Raw genomic sequence first — 23,680 nt, forward strand, 5'->3', positions numbered from 1 at the left:
TTCCTCGAGACCACGGAGGGTAGGGGGTGGTAGTGGGTGGTTGTTCTTGTTCAAGTGTGTTTGTCTGTTCTGTATGTTTAAAATGGAAAAATAATAATAATAAAAAAGTATCTTTAAAAAAAAATATATATATATATAATGAGGTTTTTTGTTTTCTTAATTTGTCTCCGTCCTGCATCTTTACAGTGTAAATCCACTGATGTTCCACTGAGATCTTTCAGTGGAAAGCTTTTGTGGGATTAAAAGGCATTATTAAAAATGCTATCTCTGTTTTTAACAGTGAATAATGTTCTAAACCTATAAAATCTTCCATTCTTTATCTCCTGTGTCTCCATTCTCTCTCCAAATCTTTCTTCTCCTCCGTCCTCTTTGTCCCTTGCCACATCTCTCTCCCCTTCTCTCTCCCAGAGGATAGCAGAGCTGTGTCGGGAGCGGGAGAACCAGTCTGACTCAACCACGGTGCCCCTGGGTGGTCACAGCGAGGAGCCACCCCAAAGTCTGGCTCTCCAGCTGGCAGACAGCAAGGCCAAACTCCGCCGCCTTAAACAACAACTGTGAGTGTGTGTGTGTGTGTGTGTGTGTGTGTGTGTGTGTGTGTGTGTGTGTGTGTGTGTGTGTGTGTGTGTCCATGTGTGATCCAAAAAACTCAAGAGAACCTTTAGAAAACTTGCGATAAAGGTCAACATGAAAAATGAGCAAATGATTTTGTCACACAAAACTGAATTGTTACTTAGCTACGAATAAGGACTCACTACTATGACTATATCACAAAGGTCATTGTTGGCTAATTATAATATCTGGATACACATTTTTAAACTATTTCTTTAGCAAACATAATCTGCTCCAATCTTATTTTTAATCAGCCAATATGTAATAAAAAACATCTGCCAAATACTGTTTTGAAAAATTGTGTAATTGCATTTTTGGTGTTGATGGTTGTATGTTTGACTTGTTTTTTAGGGAAGATAAAGGTGATCAGATATTGGATAACAACCTGGAGATTCAAACCATGGAGGAACAGATCAAGAAACTTCAGAAAGAGGTACAGACAGTCTGACTTGTACCACCAGATATGAAAACTGAAAACACATTAAACGTAACTAGTTTGGCAACAGCTGTAATATACTGTATATTAGGTCTCAAAAAACAATACAGCACAGCCAAAAGCACAAAACACAGGTGGCTTTTAATAGCCAATAAGCAGATTCCTCTTAGGTTATGTATTTAGTAGCAATTAGACAACACATATTGCAGCCAACTACAATTTTGTCCGACAGAACATTGTTGTTAAACTTCTTTCCAGCTGAACTGACAGTTTAGACCCGAACAAAAGAATAGGGAAGATCCTGAGAGGCCTTCCCTGAATCATTCCATTGTATTTTTCCATTGTCATAGTTCAACATTTATTTACAACAGCATCAAACAATTGTTCCCAAAATTACAGTATTTGGGGATATGTGGACTATTTAGTCTTACACAAATAGTGTCACAATCAGTGATTTTAAAGTCTTAGGAGAGAAGAAGACAGCAAAAATGTTGTCTTTCTTACACACACACACACACACACATGCACGCACGCACGCACCTTTGCTTCTTCCTGTATTAGACTTGGTCAACATTAGCTTTACTGCATATCCCAGATCTGTTCACAACCTTCTTTGACCTCATCCCCATTGGTATATGAATGTGTGTGTGTGTGTGTTTGTGTGTGTGTGTGTGTGTGTGTGTGTGTGTGTGTGTGTGTGTGTGTGTGTGTGTGTGTGTGTGTGTGTGTGTGTGTGTGTGTGTGGGTGGGTTTGCAGAATCGTTCTCTGCAGGGTGAAGTGAGGGGCATGCGTGCACTGCGGGATGAGCTGGACTGCGCCCGAGAGCGAGCTGCGCGGGCTGAGCAGCTCCAGACTGAGCTTCAGAGCTGTAAACACAGATTGCGCAGCCTGGAGCTCACACGGACTCAGCTGAAGGCACGTACGCGCGTACGCACGCACGCATACACACACACACACACACATGCAAAAGCACAACTCACTACACATTCTTCTGAATAATTCATTTACACCAGAAAGAAAACAAACAGCACGACAACATCTGCACCATGAAATACATTAAAATTGCTTTGGCAGTAAGTTACATATTTGAATCTCCCAAACAGAACAAAATCGAACATACTCACAATGCCTTTATACACATGTACACACAAACACACATACTTTTCACAAAGTGAGGACCTTATAAGAACATTACCAGTGAAATAAAAAAAATCTCCCTTTTTAACCTTTCTGAGTAAGTATTGTTTTTAAAGAAGTACCACTTCATCTTAAAAGCTATGTATTCTCTCTCACGGCCCTAAGCGTTTCAATCAAAAGTGAGTATGAACAACTCTGAATCTCAAAGCCAGAGAATGAGATTATATTGTGTGATGTCATCAGGATTTACAGCCCGGAGCTGCTTCATTGACAAAGAGCAGGAGTACATCTTCAGTTATTTGAGCTTTTACACCCAAATGAGATTTATTCTGAGGTAGTATAACTGCTCTTAGGCAGAAAATGTGCTCATATCCTTGTAAAACACCTCACAGTGTCCTCACTGTCACCTTCTCAGTCTTATTTGATTTATTCTGCCTTTATACTGCATCTCTGTGACAGCCCACATAGGTGGCAGGATGATTTTTTTTCTCGTGTTTAGGTTTATAATTAATTTTCATAATTTCACAGTGAACCCTTGCGTGGTTGTTAAGCTAATGCTGAATGTTTACGTGTAGAGGGGTTTTCTCATTTAAAAGAAAAATCCACCCTAACACACTTCAAGAGTAATTTCGTTTTTATAGCATCTTGGGTGTTAATTGCATAGTTGTGGTCATCATTCCTATCGGTAATAACAAGTTATTTGCAGAGATCTGATAACGCAGGAGACTGAGGGGGACAATCAGTCAGGTTATTACCGCCATTTTGGGTGTGCTCACTTTAGCTTTAATGACTAAGTCAAGTGTTTTGGATAAACTAAACTGTTGGCTTATTTCAACCTGTCTGATCGTCTAATTGCTTGTGTTTCTTGCCCTGTCTGACTTTGTTGTAGCAATGTTGCTGTGTTTGATCTCAGTGTGCAATAAAAGGTTATTATAATAACTGCTAGAAATGCTTGTCAAAACTATTAGAATAAGACCCAAATTGCCCTTAGCTGCCACTAAAGAGGACAAATGTGGATCAAAGATCGATTGGCTCTGAGGGCTGCAGCAGCAAAAGACACATAGAAAAACAATGTGATTCTCTCAGCAAATGTTTGGTCTAAATGTCCACCTTGCTAAGTTGTGACTGACGTGAAGACTTCACTATATATCCCTTGTGTTGTCCTTCGGGTCCCAGTGACCCGAAGGACAACACAAGGACTATGTACTTCCCTTTACTTTGTTGAGAATTGCTCTCTAAACAAGGGTTAATACAGCACCTTAGTTCTTGTTTGTACAGTATTTTGGTCAGCTTAAACTGTGTTTAAATGTGTTCTAGAAATAAACTTTACTTACTTACTTTACAAGAAACAGGGTTTAGAGAGCAATTCTCAACAAAGTAAAGGGAAGTACATAATCCTTGTGTGGTCCTTCGGGTCACTGGGACCCGAAGGACCCCACAAGGGTTAAACACTCACCTAAAGGATTATTAGGAACACCATACTAAGACAGTGTTTGACCCCCTTTCGCTTTCAGAACTGCCTTAATTCTTCGTGGCATTGATTCAACAAGGTGCTGGAAGCATTCTTTAGAAATGTTGGCCCATAGTGAGAGGATATCATCTTGCAGATGATGGAGATTTGTGGGCTGCACATCCAGGGCACGAAGCTCCCGTTCCACCACATCCCAAAGATATTGGGTTGAGATCCAGTGACTGTGGGGGCCATTTTAGTACAGTGAACTCATTGTCATGTTCAAGAAACCAATTTGAAATGATTCATGTTTTTTGACATGGTGCATTATCCTGCTGGAAGTAGCTATCAGAGAATGGGTACATGGTCAGAAACAATGCTCAGGGGGCGACCTCTAGCTCACCCAGTAAGAGCGTGCGCCCCATGTAGGCTGAGTCCTGTGCAGCGGCCCGGGACGGAATCCAACCTGAGGCCCTTTGCTGCGTGTCATCCCCTCTCTCTGACTCTACCATCTGAATGTCTCAACAGAAATCGAGACTCATCGTCTTCAACTGTCCAATTTTGGTGAGCTCATGTAGCCTCATTTTCTTATTTTTAGTGGAGATGAGTGGTACCCGGTGGGGTCTTCTGCTGGTGTAGCCCATCCGACTCAAGGTTATGCGTTGTGGCTTCACAAAAGCTTTGCTGCATACCTCGGTTGTAACGAGTGGTTATTTGAGTCAAAGTTGATCTTCTATCAGCTGGCATCAGTCAGCCCATTCTCCTCTGACCTCCAGCATCAACAAGGGATTTTCGCCCACAGGACTGCCACGTACTGGATGTTTTTCCTTTTTCAGACCATTCTTTGTAAACCCTAGAAATGGTTGTGCGTGAAAATCCCAGTGACTGAGCAGATTGTGAAATACTCAGACCAGCCCGTTTGGCACCAACAACCACGCCACGCTCAAAGTTGCTTAGATCACCTTTCTTTCCCATTCTGACATTCAGTTTGGAGTTCAGGAGATTGTCTAGACCTGGACGACACCCCTAAATGAAATTGCATTAACGAGAAAATCTTACAGGTGTTCCTAATAATCCTTTAGGTGAGTGTATATATATATATACAATACGTATATCACTATGTACTTACAGTTTCATGTTTCTTGTCTGTCGGTGCGCGGCGCCCCTGCAGGAGCAGCAGCAGCTGTGTGCAGCGCTGCAGGAGACCAAAGTTCTTCTGGAAGAACAGCTGGCCAATGCACAGGCACGCTGCTCCTCACTAAGAGAGCTTGAGAGGGACAATCTTCTGCTGCGTCAGAGAATCATAGACGTGGAAGCGGTGGGTGTATTGTATTTAATGTTTGAGTGATGTGTTTACTGTATGTGTGCATATGCATGTGTCCATTCACAGGCATATGTTATGAAATGCTAATCCTTCTTTAGATCTGGGTATGAATGTACTTTTATCACATAGGAGTAGCATTTCATCATGAATGAATGTGTGTGTATGTGTGTATGTGTGTGTGCGTGTGTGCGTGCGTGCGGCGTGTGTGTGTGTGTGTGTGTGTAGGAGCAGGACACCGAGAGGCAGCGAGTTGATGAGCTGCTGGAGATGAACATGAGCCTCGAGGCGGACCTGAGGCACTGCTGCAGCAGCGGCAGTGTTCCCGCTCCAGTTGCTGCGGTTCACCAACGTTTCCTCCAATCAGAACTGGACTCTGACGAGGAGCTAAACGAAATGATTGGTCAGAGCACATGCCTCTCCGCACCTTGTCATTTAAGACATTTTAATTAACTGATAACAGAAAGTATGTTGAGGTAATACTGGCCCACAGGTTATCAATCAACAATAACCGAGTGAATCTCTTCATGTATCCATTTCTCTTTTTCTCCATTTCTTTTTTTGCCTATTTGCCTCTCTCTCCCTCCTCTTCTTCATCTTTCTCCTGCTTTATTTATTTCTCCCTCTGCCTCAGATCAGAAGCCACTGAGTGTGGAGGTGGGCGAGGCTTCGACGCTGATGCTGCTGGGAGCGGAGCAGGAGAACGCAGAGCTGAGGAGACGACTTGAGGAGCTGCAGGCCCAGCAGGAGGTCAGGGTTCAGGGGGTCGAGGGTTATGACTGGCAGAAATAATCTATGACAGTTTAGCACTCCCTGGTTATACACTAAAGCAGGTCATCATTAGAGATAACTGTGCTTGTCTGCACTTTAGAAAAACATGTCTAACTCCATGATATGTAAAGTAAATAATACAGCTTTCAGATGCCTGTAGTGTATTTTATAATTGATATGATCAGCATGTCTTGGTAGGAAGAACCATTGCAGTTACAACTTTTCTTATAAAAATACCTGTAGACCCACCGTTCATGTCAACCTGACATCACCAAAGTCAGACATGAAGCGCTACACTATCTGGGAAAATGAAACAGGAAAAGCAGGAAGCAACAGTTGGACGAGTTAAACATCCATTTCCTCTCGCTGCAGGCTGATTCTCCAGATGCAAAGGATGAGCTGGCTTGCCTGGAAATGGAGCATCAGAACACACTCAGAGAGGTGAGCTAAGAGGGAAAGAAAGGCTGCTATCGACCTGAATTCACAGATATGATATGAAATAGTTTCTGGGAGACGGATCTGCTTTGTCACACAGTGTTGAGCGACATTAGGCTTCTAAAGTGTAGTAATATGCAGAACGCATTGTCTAAAAAGTAAGCAATTGAAAACTTGTATCGTCATCATGACACAAAATATTCAGTAATCATAAAGGAGGAGGAGTTAGAGTGGGTCGTCCTTTGCATTAATCACAAGGTTGACAGTTCGATCCCCGGCTCCTCCTGTCCAGATGTCAAAATGTCCTTGAGCGAGACACCGAACTCCAAGTTGCTCCCCATGGGCAGGCCAGCGCAGAGAATGAGAGGGAAATTGGAAAGTGCTTTGTTTGTTAAGGTAAAAAGGCGCTATATAAATTTCAGTCTATTTTCCATTTTCAGTTTCAAAACTTGAAGAATGACAATGCCACTTTGAAGCAGCGCCTTGAAGAGCTGGTGACCAAACTGCAACACTTAGAAGACAAAAAGAAGGAAGGAGTGAAGATGCCAGACAGAGAGGAGGAGGAGAAGGTGGAGAGAGGAGTCCAGGGCTCTGAATCCTGCAGGGGAGAAGGGGAAGGAAGGGTGAGGGTAATGGGGTTGAGGGAGAGAAGAGGAGAAATCATTGGGACCCAGAGGGAAGCAGGCGTTGGGGAAGAGGTTGTCCATGTTGAAGGGGGAAAAGAAGAACCATGCGATGAGGAGGCTGAGTCCAAAGGAAGAGGAGAGGCAGAGGGAGGGCAGAAGGACAAAGAGAAAAAGGAGAAAGAAAGAAACATAAAGAAAGATCATACTGCAGTAACAACAACAAGCTCAGAGATCCAAAACCACTCACAAAGTGTAGAAGATAATACAGAGACCACAGCTGTAGTGCAGGCTGTTTGTCCACTGTCTGTTCCTGATGTAGAGCTTCTGGCAAAGCACCTCCAGGATGCCCAGGAAGAGGCTGACAGACAGGCAATGGTGGCCCAGGACCTGCGCTCCAAACTGGGGGAGCAGAGCAGAAAAACCTGGGAGGCTGAGCAGAGGCTGGTGGTTCTGGAGGCCGAGCTGCAGCGACTGAAGAGAGCTGCCGAGAGTCTGGGAGATGCCCGCAGGCAGATAGAGGTATGGGTTGGGTGGGTGGATGATGGAAGGACGATATATAGATAGATGGTTGATGGATCGAGGGAAGAAAATGTGCTAATAGAGATATTAAGATAATTTATGTTTGGTTGGTTGGATGGGTGGATGGATGAATTTAAGATATTTAATCAAAATTAAAGCAAAGTTTGATATTAAAACAACTTTAGAAATAGATTTGAACTGATATGATAAATATATTTTGGTAATGATTCACAAAACAATTAAGGTAACAGATGCATGGCTGTATGTATTAATAGATAGATAGACATTTCCCCATCTTAATATCCTCACGTTGTTTTCTCAGGTTCTTCAGTCGGAGGGTCTGGTTATGGAGGAGGAGCTGTGCCGCTTGCGGAGCCAAGTGGGGCTTCACAGGATGCAGTCCACAGTCATCGCCACCCTGGAGGGAGAGCGGGCCGCACTGGAGAGAGACAGGGATACGCTACGCAGCACCATGGACGCCCTGCGCACCGCCTACCGCAAGGTTGAAGAGTACACATTTACACACACACACACACACACACACACACACACACACACACACACACACACACACACACACACACACACACACACACACACACACACACACACACACACACACACACACACACGATGCAGCTGTGACAACAAACATTTTTATGACCATGGCAGATGTCATTTTCCTTTAGGGAAGATGGATGTGGGGCAGGAAAAAAGAAATGTACAATCCAAATGAAAGGAAACAAAGTTAAAAAAAAAAAAAAAACAGTTACAGAAATGTATACAATGTTTAATATCTGATCTTATTATTCTGTAATCTCTTTAACTAATTACTTGGTTACATTAAATACATCGCATTTATACAATGTATTTATCTACAATATGCAGTTTCTAATTCAACGCAGATGAGCATCTTAAAAATGTTCTGCGATGATGTGATCCAGTTATATAATCCCATGGAATCAGGTGATATAGAAATAGATAACTTTGAAAAACAGTGTAATATTCCTTTAATTTCTAAACAATACTAAAACGTAATCCACTCTCTTAATGTTACAGCATGAGGAAGTTCAGTTCTATATCAGCACCATCAGCACCAGATTGAAATGTGTTCATTTGAATGCTTGATGATTTACTTCATAAAACAGAAGAGTTTCCAGTTAGTAAGAGGTAGACTTTGTATTCAGACCACCAGAATAATAAGTAAATGGAGTTAATGGAATTAATGGAGACTATAACAGTGTATGTTAAATGAAACATGAAATGCACTCTGCTTCTTTCAGCTGGAGGGGTGAATAAAACCTAAATAGGAAATTACAACTCATCTACATCCTCTTTCTCCCCCTTTGCTTCCTTGTTGTGTGGGTTTAATGAACTAACCTGTATCGAAACATAACTGACAACATTGTATTGATTTGGTCATTTAATTTGGTCAAATCATGCAGAACAATGTCGCAAAGATTGATTGAATTTGCGTTAATTATTGTGATGTGATTCTAAATCTGGAGGAAACTGGAGGAGCATTATTAAAGGTTTCCTATGAAGTTCTGTTTACATTCAGTGTCTCTCACAGACACATTGGCCCTCATTTACGAAACGAACGTATGACAGAAAACAAGCGTAAAACCAGCGTACGGTCATTTCCACGCAAAGCTCGGCATTTATCAATATGGACGTGAGCGGAGGCTACGATCAAATCCCACGTCAAGTTTAAACTTGTGTACGCACATTTCTGAGTCAATGTGGACTTGCGGTGCAGCATATAATCAGTTTAACAGGAGAAGGAGAAGTCATCAGTTGATCACTTATCGGCATCTGGCTCTTTTAGCAGTCCCTCCAGAAAAACGTGATTCTGCGATCGCATAATTCAATGCATAATCAGCCAAAGTCCGCATATTTATGTGGGGGCCGCATTTTTTCAAATACGCCGCACTTTTGCCGCATAAATTGCCGCATAAATTGCCGCATAAATTGCCGCATAAATTGCCGCATAAATTGCCGCATAAATTGCCGATTTCCGAGCAAAATATGCGGGGCTTGCATGATTTCATAATCCCTGCATTTTCGTTGCAAAAAAGTCACATATATCTTATCAGAAAGTTGAACGTTGAACATCATCGAAAAGCAGGGTGTTGGGGGAATCACATTTTTTTTCACTGATTCATCAAACAGCAGTTTTTGCAAGTTCCTGCAATTTCATTGCATAAAATTGCATAAATATCCCACATATTCCATTGCATTTTTTAAGAAAACGTGCCGCATAATCAAGGATTTTTGCCCGCAACAATCACAAAAAAACTCGGTACAACAGTGCACACGTATGCACATGGGCCACGGTAGAGCGCTCCATCGGATTGATTAAGGGCAGATGGCTCTGTCTTGCATCAGCGGGGGGGACCCTATACACGCCAGAAAAAGTCTGCAACATTGTTTTAGCCTGTGGTGTTCTCCACAACATCGCGCAGGAAAACAGGGTGCCATAAATGTAGTGATGGAGCCAGATGACCCGATGCCAGCTCACGGTTGCCCGGCTCTGACTCATGAAAAAAAGAGTAAAACGAGTAAAATAAAAGACACTGCATACATAAACTCTGCTACTGTGCGTTTATTTAAATATACTGTAGGTACACCTACATTTAGGCCTAAGAGATTGCAATATAAGCCTGTATATTACTACTATAGCATACATATGTCAAGGATGTATAAATTATATAAACTTCAGCTGGAGTCCGATTTACTACAGCAACACTGTTGACCGCATCAGTGATCTCCTTCCATTCCGCATTCTTTCTACAGCCATTAATACCAGTCTACCAATCTCCACCTCTGAAAAGTGCCGCTTCTTAGCCGGATTACGTCTCACCATGTCGTAAATTGTAGGGGCGAGGCCTCAAAACTGAGAACGACCATTCTTACGCTGTGATTGGTGTGATACGAACGTTTCATGAATCACACGTGAAGCCTGTTGTAAGAGGATTTCTACGCTCATATCTGCGCTGGTTTCTACGTTAGGTTGATAAATGAGGGCCAATGTGTGTATCCTTGAGCTCTAACAAATGTGCTGAATGCATTTTCTTCTTAAGAAAACATTTGCAAAGCTGATTTTTGTAACATATTGAAATCTTTATTGTTTACATCCACGTTTGCAAGCTTGCAGTCTTCTTATTTTCTGCCTTTGTTGACACGTTATTTTGTCGAATAGCCTGAAAGAGAAAGAATCCAAACTTCAGTTCAGAATTGTTGTTTTTAGTAGTACCGGCTACAGATGCCAAGATGCTCCACAGAACAATTTAGAAGATATTTTGTGCCCACAACTGTGAAACTTTGGAATTACTTGTTTTTGAGATTTGGGTTGTATTTTTGTCATAATTTTAAAGTTGTCCTTTCATATTGATTGCCTCTTTTTTTGATCTCATTTTTAGATCCATCACTTTTTGTTGGCCTTTTATTTATTTATTAAATCATTATTTTATTAGTGACCAGGCAGGGTCCTGATCTTCTCCAATGCCCTCTCATAATGTGTTAGTTTTTGTGTCTGTGTTAATATAAAAGATATAAAACATATCTAAGGTAATACAATGTCTTTCATATGTCGCCTATTGTGAACCGTCTGATTTGTGTCTTTTTTTTGTTATTAGCCACTGTGCGTGGGCGACCAAACTAGTTTCCCTTTTGCACATTAATCAATGTATTTAATCTTAAGTGGCATTAATCATCCATTATGTCTCTTTTGCCAGAGTGACCAGTTAGAGCTCACCACTCAGACTCTCAGGGCAGAGGTCGAACGACAAGTTCGGAGTTTGGAGACTTCTCGACGTCGGGAGGAGGAGCTGGAGGCAGAGCTCCGCGAGGCCACCGTGGAGGCCGAATCTATGGCCCGGGCGCGAGACCAGGCGCTGCTGGAGGTGTCAAGGCTGGAGCAGGAGAAGGAGGTGTGTCAGTCGGAGCTGGACGGCCAACGGAAGGAGGGGAGGCAGAGAGAGAGGGAGGCAGCGAGGCTCAGGCAGCAGCTGGAGAGCACAACCCTGGCCCTGGAGCACAGCAACCAGAGAGCTCGGGCTCTGGATGCTGAACACAGGTACACACACTCCTGGTCACACACGTAACCCTGATCACAAGATAAGGGTACGCAATTAACTTTACAAGGCATCAGAAAGAGCTACATGGCTGCACCGTGCATTTATCTTAATGTTAACTTTATCTTCATTCAACTTGTGTCTGACCTACTGCTGCTGGTGTGTGTGTGTGGCGTGTGTGTGCGCACGCAGACGTGCGGGTCAGCAGCTGTCTGAATCCAAGGAGCTCTGCACTCGGCTGCAAGACCTGGAGAAGGAGCTCAGCACTCGATTAACCAGCATGGAGGAGGGTAAACAGCAGCTGCAGGAGCAGCACGCAGATGCTCAGGCCAAGATTAGCTCACTGTCCCAGGTGTGTGTGTGTGTGTGTGTGTGTGTGTGTGTGTGTGTGTGTGTGTGTGTGTGTGTGTGTGTGTGTGTGTGTGTGACGTAGTTTAGTCACTGACTGCGGGAATGTGTTTGAGGGTAAACTCACCCACACTCAGCAATTCCCTTTATAAACTGAGATCTTTTCTTACATAAATAGTAATAATTGTTGCTAAATGTTCCTATGTCTGTACTACATAATAAATCAGTGTGTTCATACTGGAAAAGTGACAAAAGTCAGTAATCTTAAAGGATGCAATTTGCATCCCAAATTTGCTGGATTTTTTAGTGTGTTGTTGATGGACACTATTGTCCCACAATGCAATGGACATGGGAATGGTTAATGGAGACTATGCTCACAGGTTGGAAGTGTGTTTTCCTAAAATTCACTGTATAGCCCTCCAATATTCCCACAATGGAATGACAACACTAATTTATGCTGATAATCAACATGTGTTGCTCTATATCTGTCAGTGATGACGCATAATGATGTAAATGTCCAAGATCTCAATTTACTCCACAGACTAAAAAACAATTCCTATTAAATCTTGGGGAAAAAACATTTAGCTTTGTTCTTGTTTAATTGGCTGTTGCCAAAGTCACAGTTTGACCTGTGACACTGTGATGAATACTTTCCTGTTAGTATACATTAATGTCTTGTCTACTAACAGCTAGCTTAGTATACTGTGAACATTAGTGAACATTAGTAGATTGTACTAACTGTCTAGAAATAGTATGCAGTATGGAATTGTTCCACGATTGTATTATTAAAGTGATCGTATGAAGATTGGTCCTTTTAAGAATGTATAATGAGTCAAATTAATTTTGTCTATATTTGTATTTTGATCTGTTTTATGAAGAATACTGTTTTATTTTCCAGAGATTATAATATTTGAAAGCTGCAATGCTTCTGATCTCTCTCTTTTCAGGATCTATCCAATGAGCAGGCACGTTCTCAGAAACTGTCTACTGAAGTCGAACATCTGAGCCAGAAACTGCAAAACGCTGAAGCTGAACTTAAGACAACAACCGATTATCTCAACCAATCACAGGAGAGAATAGAGTCGCTCTCCAAGTGCCTTCAGAAAAGTGAATCTCTTCTCCATTTGGAAAAGAGAAGAGGAAGTGCGGAGGTGGACGCTACGTCTAATTCAAAATCAGATTCATCAAACAAAAATCATATTTGTCACACAAACACCCAGGAGACGTCACATCTGGATCAATCCCTTGCAGCTGGCAAAGGTCGACACCTTTCCATGACGCATGACTATGCCACAGGAGAGACAGAGAGGCAGCTGAGTGAGAGGTTGATAGAGCTGGAAAGAGAGGTGTGTATCTGTGTTTGAATATATTTTTGTGAATGATGTGTGTCGGAGCTGTTGAATCTCATTTGCAGGATGTCTGTGTGGTTCGGTACAGCTCCTGTGATGGAGATGATCTATATTATGTTGAAATTCTTGCTCTAGGGATGCTTGACGACTATCAACTCACAGTAGGCCGCCACTTCCACGAGTGCAGCACTTTATTTCCAGGACTACCGCTTTATCTCTGCTCATCAGTTTTTATAATGTCACCTCGGCTACTGTTAATCTTCCTTATCTCGACTGCTGCTCTCTTGCTCTAGCCCTTACTTTCTCTCGCTCTCTTTTTTAACACACACACACACACACACAACACACACACAGCACACACACACACACACACACACACACACACACACACACACACACACACACACACACACACAAACTCACATCAAGCTGTGAGGGTTAGCTGCCAAGGTCGGGAATTTCATTCAATGCATTGCTCGTTAGGTATGGTGCTGCATTAACGCTGTCAGATGATTTAAAGTTTTAGATTAGGATGGATGAAGCAAGGCACAGACACCTGCAGCACCAACGCAACACTGTAAAAATACTCATCTGCAGGTAAAAAGTATTATCAGCAAAATGTATCAGAAATTAGATTATTAATACTGATACAATAATGTGTAAACAGAATTTTACTGGTGTAGCTGCTTGAGGTGGAACTGGTTTTTACCACTTCAGTATTTTAGTTCGGTGGTTTCCAAACTGTGGTTCGGGTCCCCTCATCCGGGTCACAAGAAGAAAAAAAGAGTTCTGCTAAATTTATATTCCTTTTTATTTTTTTATTATTTTTTTACTTTTATCTTATTAACTTTTATTAACTTGTATCTACTTTGTATAATACTTTGGGGCTACTTTCAGCTCTTTGGGTCTTCAACAGTTATTTAAATGAAACCATCTGAGAAGTTAAGACAACACACTGCTTTTTGTGTGAGGTCACAAGTCAAAAATGTTGGAAACCACTGGTTTAATACAATGTATTTGATTTAATAAGCCCCTCATATGTTTTTACTGTAAAATCTTAAACTGAAACGTAACTAATAACTATAGCTTCCAAGTAACATGAGTAGAGTAAAAACTACAATATTTCCCTCTGAAATGCTCTGGGTTAGAAGTAGAAAGTACCTCAAAATTACATTAAAGTACTGTACTGGAGTAAAAGTACATATTTACTTTACACTACTGACATTGGGAGGGAAAGTCTAAAAGAGCCAGTGAAAAAGTAGCAATCCCCTGTGTAGTAGTATCTTTCAGTAAGGTTCTGGTAGGAAATGTGAAAGAATTTAAAATGAAGTCAAAAAGCTGCGGCGCACCAAAACTGAGCTCCAGACCCTCCAGATGACTCCCACATGAAGTGTGTGCCAGTACTTGCAAAAATGTTCATACAAATCCACATTGTCGAGTGGGTGTAGAGCTGAGTTTTGGTGTGCCACAAGCTCTTTTTAATTTTGGACAAAAACACCAGATCTTCAGCAATTTTGCAACATTGCCTGTTCATTTGTAATCTATCTATCACAATGCCAAATTAACACACTCCTTTATTTAGCAGAGCAGATTTCACAGACACAAATATATGTGCAGGTTTTCTGATTGGATTATTAATGCTCGTACAGGTTTTAGCAAGTATAAACAACAGATGCGGACCACTTATATTTAATACATTTCTGAAAACTCGGTTACACACAAGATGAATTTCATCTCTGTTTATAGATTGACACAAATGTCACACAAAGCTGCTACCTGACTGAGAGTGCTTTAAAAGGTCAGCTGCAGATGAGGTAGAAGTTCAAATAATATGGATATTGTGACGCCAAAGGTAGCACAGCCCCTGCTGCAACTTCCTCTGTACATGGCTGTGGACGCTCTCTCAATCTGAACATTTCTCTCTCTCAGAAAGCAGTGGCGGTTGCAGGACAGGAGGCTTTGCTGTTGCGACTGTCTCAGTCCCAGGAGGCGTGTGAGCACCTGAAGGAGCAGCTGGAGGGTCTGCGCCGGCACTCCCTCAGCCTGCAGGACTCCTGCACCAGAGTACAGACACTCAACACCCAGCTACAGGTGACCAAACACACACATAGAGAGCATGATTACGCCTGAAATTATTTGTTCAACTCGATCATTAGACCCTTGCACATAATTTGGATGTATGATTTATTACATTATTGGACTACCAGACTGCTTTGATTTAGGGAGACAGCACATTCTAGCCATGCCGGTGGCGTGGCTCTGTGGATGACAGTGTCAGTTTGTTGGTTGGTCGGTTTTGACATGAAATTTGGTCCAGACATTCATAGTCCCCTCAGGAGAATTTGTAATTACTTTGGTGATCCATCAACTTTGCATCTAGTGCCACCATTAAGTCAATATTTATTAAGTCTTTATGTTTATGACCAAATACCTGCAAAACATCAACCTCAGCTGTACTTTGTGTTTAATTAGCAAATGTTAGCATACTAACGCTAAACTACAATGGTGAACATGATAAACATTATACCTGCTAAACATGTTAGCATTGTCATTGCGAGCATGTTGGCATGCTGCCGTTAGAGTTTAGCTCAAAAGCACTGCTGCGTTACCCTCATAGAGCCGCTAATGTGGCTGTAGACTTCAGATTTCAGTTGTATATTATACATTGTAGCTGGAATATTTTTGGATTCTGGATTGACAAGGCTTCCTTCTTGAAAATGACCACAATTACCAAAAAGAGAAGAGTCTAATCTATCGATATACATATACTTCATGTTCATTTTAATATAGGCAACAACATGATCTCTCTGTTTTATAACACACACACACACACAGGTGGAGCAAGCATCTCTTAGCTCCCAGCATGCAGCAGTTGTGGCGCGTTGCAGTGAGAGTGAGGGCCGGTGTGTGGCTCTGGAGGCCGAGTCCAAAGTGTGGGCGCGGGAGCGGGAGGAGTCGGTGGCCAGGATGGAGGCTCTGAGGCGGGACCACGAGCGGATGACTGCTCTGCAGCAGCGGCAGGAGGTGGAGCTGGAGGAGCTGCTGGACAAACACTCTCAGCTGAGGAGCAACAACCGCAGCCTGGAGGCCCAGCACAGGGAGCTCGAGGCCAGGTACAAACTCACTCTGACTGCATTCATTTAGACCCTTTTATAAACATGAAATCCTGACTTCAGAGAATTTTGAGTCTTTTGTCTATCCATATACTTTTAGTTCTCCCAAGAACAAAAATATACACACAAAAATATACAGCACCACCTTTAAAGACACACATACACACACTCTCTTTCTGTCACACATTTTAAGCCATAATTGTTTTTGTTGGGATGAATGTTGTGTTTGTAATCTCAAGGTACAAGGAGCTACTGGACGATAAAACCCACCTGGAGGAGAGAGAGCGGGAGATGAAGATGGAGAGAGAGGAGATGGAAGCAGATGCCCAGAGGAGACTGGAGAGAGAACGAGAGCTGGAGAGGCTGAAAGAAGACAACGATAGGTAACAAATACACTCACCAATCAGCTTCCTCAGCATCATGTTAATGAGATCTGATCATCCTTTCACTCCTCTCCTCTCACTGCATGCAGCATTTATTTCTCTATATGAAGCACAGGGAGCAACACAGGAACTGGTTTGAATAAAAATGTAATGGAGGAATGCACAGAATGCATTTTTTTTTTGTTACTGATTGAAAGGCTTTTAGGCATTAAACAGCAGCACAGAACACACCACAAAACATAAAAAACAGGATTGGGGAGCAATGGAAAATATGTAGGTTTGTTTGAACCTCAGTTCCAAAACCACTAAAAAGCAGAACAATTTATGACTTTTGGACTCAATTGATTAATTTATCTTAGATGTTGACTTAAAGCTTTACCTCAGATTTTTGTTTTCTTCATCATCCCTTCCCCATCAGGGAAGGGGGTGATATAATGATGATGATCATCATCATCATACAATACTCATGTACCATGATAATTAGTTAATCAACCAGGTTTTCATCATCATATTGATGTGATTGATTACTCTGACTGTCTCAAATGACAGGGTGTCAAGCTGGAAACAGGATAGCCTCTTCCTCCTGGTCAGATGACACACTTTGTTAAGATTTAAAATAAGCATGTTCATGCATTAGTAATGTAATGTTTTAACGGAATGAGGTAAATAAAATATGAATGGATTAGTTGATAACAAAAAATAAATTGGCAACAATTTTGATAATCAAGCACTTTTTTTATTTATTTCTTTAAAGCGGCTTTAATCAATATTTTCATAATAATAAATGTATCAAATGACAAAGTGAAAGCAATGTGACAATGAAAGGGTTCGCTCGTATTTACGATCCTGCAGAGAATTATCACATGAACCTGCAACTCCTCTCGAGTTTTATAGCGAGTTTCAGCTCATTGTTCAGCTGTCTGGCAACTTTAAAGTCAACTGCAGCAGGAACCTGTTTTCAATGAAAAATGCTCTAAAAACCCACTTTACACTACCTGCTCAGCACCAAACAGCAGACAGACACAGTTAGCGACTAGCTGGTGAACACAGTGGAGCATTTGGCAGCTATAGAGCCAGATATTCCCTCAAGGTGTTGGTGGAGAACAAAAACAGAGTTAAAAGAGAGTTAACAGGTGGTCAGAAACACAACAAATGCATGCTAATGTTGCTGAGTAACTGCCAGGTGTGTAAATAAGCAATTGTTTGCTAACACGTTTACCATATCAACCTTAAAAGGTGATGATATGTCAGTGTTGTGTTCAAAGGTTGTGTCTGCTGCCCCCAAGTGGCCAAACAATCAGTTATTGCCAGTTTAAGAAAAACTGGCAAAAACTCTGTTCCAGCTTCTTATGTGAATATTTCCATGTTTTTTATTCTTCTATAATTGTAAACTTGAAATTGAACATTGAAAATGTCACCATGTGCTCATTGTTACTATTTTCTGAAATTTTATAGAACAAATACTTTGATTTATTGAGAAAATAACTGAATAATGAATAATGAATACAATCATTAGTTGTAGCTCTGAAGGTAATATATGGACAGTGGTTGATTTGTTATATACTGAGCCATGCTGTACACTGGTTCAGTTTTAACTTACATAAAAAGTTAATGAATCCACACTGGGAACATAAAATGTTGGATGCTTATTACTGAACATTACCAAATTTCCCCCACAGTGATCATTAAGAGTTTCATCTAATCTCACTGCAGTTCTCATTACAAGATGATCGCTTCGCTCTATATTTTGTAAGCAATGGTCTAAAACCACTGAGTGACCTTATAAAAAGCATTTTGTCTGAGATGATGTCAGATTTATCTGTTGGTGGTTTTCCGGCTTTGTGAGGACTCATAATGTGTTGTAATAATATAATAATGAGCCTCAGTTAAAGAGCACTTACCAAACAAATGATACACGACACCTAACAGTGACAGCGATGAGTAAAGCCTGTGTGTGTCTGTGTTGCAGGCTGCAGGCCCAGCAGAAGGAGGGGTTGGCGTCACAGGCAGAGCTGCTGGCTCAGGGCTCGGAGCTGAGGGGCGAGCTGAGCGCCTCCCAGCTGGAGCGGACACGGCTGGAGGGGGAACTCAGCGGCCTGAGGGAAACCAACCAGAGCCTGGTCCTCACCAGCGCCCGCCTCACCAGCCAGTACCAGGTATTAATCACACACATACACAGACACACAGAAATGTATCTACACACCTGCAGATACACACAAAGTTGTTTTGTATTCAAGCTGCCAGCCGACCATTGACATGCAAAAAAGGGATTAAGTACACAGCAGAGACACTCACAAACGTTACACTCTTGAAATAAATAAAAAACAAATGTATTTAAAGCATTATTGGGCAATTAAACAAAATGTATTAGGGATTTATTGCAGGTTTTAGAGAGCATTTTACATAGTTGTTGTAAGGGAGGAACAGCTATCGTATCATCAGTGAGGATCAGTGAGAGGCTGATCTTTAATACTTAACGCTGCCTGGAAGACAACGTTGGGGGCTTTAAACACCAAACACCATTTTTAATACTTTCAAAAATTTCAGATTGACATGTCAGGAAAAAGTGATATATTGGTCCAAACAGAAAATTAATACCAAGTAGGTAATAAGGAGTAGGGGCATCTTTTCCTCTAGAACAGCTTTAGTCTTCTGTGTGATACTGTCAAACAAGTGCTGAATATTGAAAATGTTCTTCAAGCAGGAAAGTCTTTAGTCATTTGAGGGACCAAACAGGTGAAACTTGACTTTCTGTACAGAGTTTAAGAAGTCAACCAGCAGATGTTATGTTCCGCTGCTTCATCCAGCTGCTCATTAAAACCAATCCTGAATCAAAAGCTGGTACAGGACCTTTGGTCTGCTTATATATGTGACGGAATGTTGTACAGGAAGAAGCAGAAACACAAAATCACAAAGTTTTCAGTTAGGACAATACCAACCATTAAAGTAATAGTTAGACATTTGGGGAAATACAGTAAGTCAGGAGCTTAGCTTAGCATATAGACTGAAAACTGGGGGAAACAGCTAGTCCGGCTCTGATCAAATGTAAAACAAAATCCACCTACCAGCATCTCTAAAGCTCATAAATTAACACATTGTATTTCATTGTTGCTATATTGTTTTTTGGGGCTCTGAGCAGTTACTAGGCAACCAGCAGAGACTGCAGGAAGTTTATGCACTGGGCATAGAAATAGTTTAGCATATAACCATCCATAAAGCAACAAATTGTAATATTTTTTGTACGGATTAAACCAAAGAAAATACATTGTGTTAATTAGTGAGCTTTAGAGGTGCTGGTAGGTGGTATTTGTTACATTTAGCCAGCTGTTTCCATTGTGCTTTTAGTCTTTGTATCAAGCTTATTGCTAATTACCAGTTGGCAGTAGCTTTATACCGATATGAGTGTGGTATTGATTTTCTCTTCTAACTCTCAACAAGAAAGCGAATGAACTTGCTTCCCACAATTTACTAAAAAATGTAGCGTTCAGAATCACAGCATTGCTTTTTGAGTCTGATGAACCAAATGTTTCAGAAATTACATTATTTCTAGATTCACTTTCAGTCTCATTTCATGCCAAATCATTTCTTCGTCCACTCAGGTCAAACTGTCCCTTAATTCAAAACACTGCTACAAATGTTTAAGTACCAGCATTTCTATGTGCCTCACTGGACGCCTTATTCAGCCCCCCACAATGTTGTACTGCTGGTAGTTATGTTTAGATCCTGGGACTCAGACACACAGGCTTCTCATTAAACTGTGTTGTAGAGAAGCAGAGAGGTGGCAACTCTTCTCTTTGATTAAAAGGAAAAGTTCATTTTTGGAGCCTGTGTGGTCTCCCAATTAACCTGTTGTTGCCACAGCTGTGCTAACTGCAGTCGATTGGACAGTGACTGCGGCTAAGAAGGCAAATGTAATTGGAAACAGATTAACAAATAGAAATTTAGAGAGATGTATTCATGCAAAGGTGTGGCCGTACCTGTGTGTAAGACTTGTAGTTTTCTAAGATTAGACATTTATTCAAATGTAAAAAAAGATTTATTTTTTTCACGTCTTTCGCTTAGTAATTTCATGCACTAAGATTTTGTTGTTTTGAGTGTTAGCCTTGGATGTTAACTCTGCCTAAAACAGCATCTTTATGAAACTCTCACAGGTTTTGTTCGGACCACTTTGTAGAGAAGCTGAATGAATTCTTTGGCCATTTGAGACACGGCAGTTTGTTGCTATGTGCCTTTCAGTCAGTCACTCCTGGTAACCTCTGACCTCTTGCTTCACAGTTTCAGTGTCAGGTTTGATTTTTTTTAAAAGTTTGCAATCTTTTAAAACAATGCCCCAGCTATTCAGTCACCAGCTATTGGGTCTCTTTGTACTTTGATATCTTCACACACTATAAATATCTTTGAGAGACTTTTCAGCTGACAAAATCAATACTGCTGACTGGTAAATCTGAAGAACCTGTATAGATTTCTGCAGATCCATTGTTTTTTTTATCGTTTACATTGACTTTTCTATGTATGCCTACTTTGTCTGCAACCTGTGAATGCATATGTGCCCTCACACACAAACACATTATATTTTTGTCTTACCAAACTGTTTACTTTGACATTTACGGTGTTTATGTGTGTAGCTGTTAACCCAGTTGAAGGGGAACATGGAGGAGGAGAACCGACATTTAGCGGAGCAGAACCAGAGTCTGCTGAAGGAGAATCGGGCCTTACTGGAGCAGAGCCTAGAGCGCCGTGACCAGCACTACTCACAGCAGAGGGAGTACCAGTCAGTACACACATGCACGCATACACACACGCACACACACACACACACACACACACACACACACACACACACACACACACACACACACACACACACACACACACACACACACACACACACACAATCTCTCCTAGCTCATCCCTCTTTGTATCAGATAATTAGTCTTTGTTTGGAACTACTGACAAGAAAACACAAGCGTACTGAAGAGAAAATCAGGTTTTTTTAAAGGTCCAGTGTGTAACGTGTTTAGTTGTTCATTAGCAAAATCTGTGTTGCCCGTTCACAAACGTGTCCTTTTTAATGAATATTTACCACCACCATCTATTCCAAGTATTCCTAATGGCTTGAAATTTTACATTTGCATTTGCATGAACTGGGGTAGACGCTCCATATTCATGCGCCATCTTGAAATATGTTAGCCAATAAGGGACATACAGGACATACTGCTCCACCTTTCGCCTTTTCGCCTTTTCGCTCTCACATGATAAACTCACAGGTGCTGCTAATGAGTATCATCACTTCCTTGCCCCGGCAAGTTTGAAGAAGGAAACATGGAGGACCACATGTATTCAAAATCTAAATTTCAGGAACAGGAGTCTTCTTCTTTGCCCAGAAATAGAAAAAGGATATTGAAAAGAGCAAAAGACGTGGCCGGGTTGGCTCAGTGGGTAGAGCACCAGCACCTATACTGAGATGCTTATGCCTCGACGCAGAGGTCCAGGGTTCAAGTCTGACCTAAGATGATTTCCTGCATGTCTTCCCCCTCTCTCTCACCTAGCTGTCCTATCAATTAAAGGTGGAAAAAGCCACAACAAATAATCTTACAAAAACAAAAAAGAGCAAGAAAAAAAGCGTGAAGGCTACCGTAGCTGTAATAGGAACTGCGTGGCGTCAGAGAGTTGATTGCGATATATGATCTCAACGCTAGATGGGAGAAATTCCTACACATAGGACCTTTAAAACAAAGCATTACATTTATTCAAATGAAACTTGATGTAATTTGTGTTAGAGCATTTTGTTAACATTTCTAACTTTGTAGGCAGTAACACAGTCTATATTCATATCCAGGACATAAAAGCACTCATGTAAAGGTTTGAGACAACACTTACATAGTCCAATAGCACTCAGCAGTCATCCTTTTTAAATGACGAACAGATTCATCTAGAACTAAGAGTGAGCATGCAGAGCTGGCTTCACCATTTACGTTTGAATGAGCCATATTTCTCACAAATGACATCTTTTGTAGCTTTCATTCTTGAAAAGATCATTTTTACTTACTAAGGTTTAATTATTTTTTTTCTAAATTACTGAGATTAATGTCACTGACAGCATTGCATATTTCAGTTCAACACCTTTAACTTTGGTGGGTCTCCATTTCAAATGCATGTTAATAAACAGCCATGCATTGTTCAGACCCACAGGCATTTATTTTAATCTTTAGACCATATCAGCACAGTTATCATCATAACAAAGAAATAAATCACACTGAATTACAGAAATATAACTCCCCAGTGCATGCTGGGATAATGGGATAAGCAGGATATTAAAGTATTTCAAGATGGAAGGAGTTATCTTGTGTTGACTAATTAGACTTTATAAATGCATGTTGTAGCATGATATCGCTTTAGTGAACATTTGGAACAAACAGGCAAACAAAACAGTGAGACAAAAAGTTAAGAAGAATTTCAGGGTAACATTTAAGGGGCTAAAGGTTAAAGTTATGTGGAGTTTTTGATCATAAGCAGTGCTATGAAGGAATGTTTTGGTGGTTGGGTTCACATTTTGTTTGTATCTTATTGGCAAGAGCACACAAAGTCACGATACATATTCCTGCCTACAGTTTCACGCCAGTGATCCACAGTAGTTGGCAGCAATGCACCAAGAAAAGGCAAGAAGAAGACAGTAAGCTAACCTTGGATTAAAACAATACACGTTCCAAAAACAATCTGGCTTTTCAAATGTTTTATGAGTAAAGAATTGCATTAAACTCATTTGTCAGGCATTAAAGATACCATACATTTTTTTTAGTAATATAAAAAGCCGAAAATCCACGTAGGGAGGCTGGTCGGAGTGGTGGATGGGTCAAACAACACAGGACTTTAACCCGGGCGAGCAGGGATCGCGTCTCGCACTTTGTTTTCCGGGGATGGCGTCCCTGCGTGTGGCGTTTTGTTCCGCGTGTTACTGTGGCGTGTCTCCCGGCGTTTAAGGCGCCCTTTCCCCGTAAGGTTTTTCCTAAACCCAACCTCCGCCATCCCGTTATTGTGGTGCGTCCCCAGCGCCACGGCGGGCTTAACTCCGGCTTATGGAGTTTCGCCGGCGTCCTTTCCCAAAG

General features: G+C 41.3%; 1 protein-coding gene across 3 annotated transcripts in view; it reads left to right on the top strand.

Moving 5' to 3' along the window:
- ccdc88b (coiled-coil domain containing 88B) overlaps window positions 1–23,680 on the top strand; it is a 40,913-nt gene that overhangs the window by 11,673 nt on the left and 5,560 nt on the right. For all 3 annotated transcript variants that reach the window (XM_039813822.1, XM_039813823.1, XM_039813821.1), the window contains 17 exons: window positions 409–554; window positions 961–1,042; window positions 1,803–1,961; window positions 4,805–4,951; window positions 5,183–5,357; window positions 5,589–5,704; window positions 6,098–6,166; window positions 6,601–7,305; window positions 7,628–7,807; window positions 11,043–11,383; window positions 11,574–11,733; window positions 12,677–13,075; window positions 15,008–15,169; window positions 15,914–16,191; window positions 16,431–16,574; window positions 18,544–18,730; window positions 21,200–21,345. In XM_039813822.1, the coding sequence (XP_039669756.1) occupies window positions 409–554; window positions 961–1,042; window positions 1,803–1,961; window positions 4,805–4,951; window positions 5,183–5,357; window positions 5,589–5,704; window positions 6,098–6,166; window positions 6,601–7,305; window positions 7,628–7,807; window positions 11,043–11,383; window positions 11,574–11,733; window positions 12,677–13,075; window positions 15,008–15,169; window positions 15,914–16,191; window positions 16,431–16,574; window positions 18,544–18,730; window positions 21,200–21,345 (3,596 nt within the window). The remainder of the gene's footprint in view (window positions 1–408; window positions 555–960; window positions 1,043–1,802; window positions 1,962–4,804; window positions 4,952–5,182; window positions 5,358–5,588; window positions 5,705–6,097; window positions 6,167–6,600; window positions 7,306–7,627; window positions 7,808–11,042; window positions 11,384–11,573; window positions 11,734–12,676; window positions 13,076–15,007; window positions 15,170–15,913; window positions 16,192–16,430; window positions 16,575–18,543; window positions 18,731–21,199; window positions 21,346–23,680) is intronic.

The sequence above is a fragment of the Perca fluviatilis genome, chromosome 10 (genome assembly GCF_010015445.1).
Source record: "Perca fluviatilis chromosome 10, GENO_Pfluv_1.0, whole genome shotgun sequence".
In the NCBI taxonomy this organism is placed as follows: domain Eukaryota; kingdom Metazoa; phylum Chordata; class Actinopteri; order Perciformes; family Percidae; genus Perca; species Perca fluviatilis.